General features: G+C 52.5%; 1 protein-coding gene across 1 annotated transcript in view; it reads right to left on the bottom strand.

Moving 5' to 3' along the window:
- Positions 1 to 192: 192 nt before the first annotated feature.
- Positions 193 to 710, bottom strand: part of LOC106535680 (teneurin-1) — a gene marked incomplete at both ends in the record, with an annotated part of 47,401 nt that continues 46,883 nt past the window's right edge. Inside the window, 1 exon segment of the mRNA XM_014032746.1 lies at positions 193 to 393. Coding sequence (XP_013888200.1) covers positions 193 to 393 — 201 coding nt within the window.

Below are 710 nucleotides of genomic sequence, written 5' to 3'. Positions count from 1 at the left end.
CACACACACACACACACACACACACACACACACACACCATCATAAATCCCTCTCATGTCTATCACATCCTCAGGAAGTATTATCTGCAGGACCACACACACACACGCTAGAAGAACACTAGCAAACTGCATTTTCAATTTTCCTTCTCTTTCTTTCTGAACATGGAGGGGGTACGTCCTCGCGTCGTCTCACCAGTGTAGCAGTCCGGTCCGGTCCAGTTGGGCTGGCAGGCACAAGTGTCTGACTCTGGGAGATAGGTGCCATGCCCCGAACACTGCTCCTGACAGGCTGGCAGAGGGTCATCGCAGCTGACGCCTGTCCATCCGGCTGAGCACACGCACTCCCCTCGTACACACACGCCATGCCCGCCGCACTGAGGGTCCACACAGTCCACTGAAGACAGAGGGAGACGGAGAGCCAGAGTGAGTCAGAGGTGAAAGGAAGGAGGGGGTGGGGGAGGCAGCGGTGAGGACCGCCTCATTATAATCATCAGTTCACCAAGTATGAAAGCAGTGTTCTTTGCATCCCATCCAGGAGTTAACCACCCCAGCTACAATCCCTGTATCTGTTCCACAACATTACACTTCATAGGACACTTAGAGCTGAAGCTATGAAAAGAGCTGAAATGATGTGCATGTGTGTGTGTGTGTGTGTGTGTGTGTGTGTGTGTGTGTGTGTGTGTGTGTGTGTGTGTGTGTGTGTGTGTGTGT

The sequence above is a fragment of the Austrofundulus limnaeus genome, unplaced genomic scaffold (genome assembly GCF_001266775.1).
Source record: "Austrofundulus limnaeus strain Quisiro unplaced genomic scaffold, Austrofundulus_limnaeus-1.0 Scaffold1527, whole genome shotgun sequence".
Lineage (NCBI taxonomy): Eukaryota > Metazoa > Chordata > Actinopteri > Cyprinodontiformes > Rivulidae > Austrofundulus > Austrofundulus limnaeus.
This window is presented reverse-complemented; position numbering and strand designations above follow the sequence as displayed.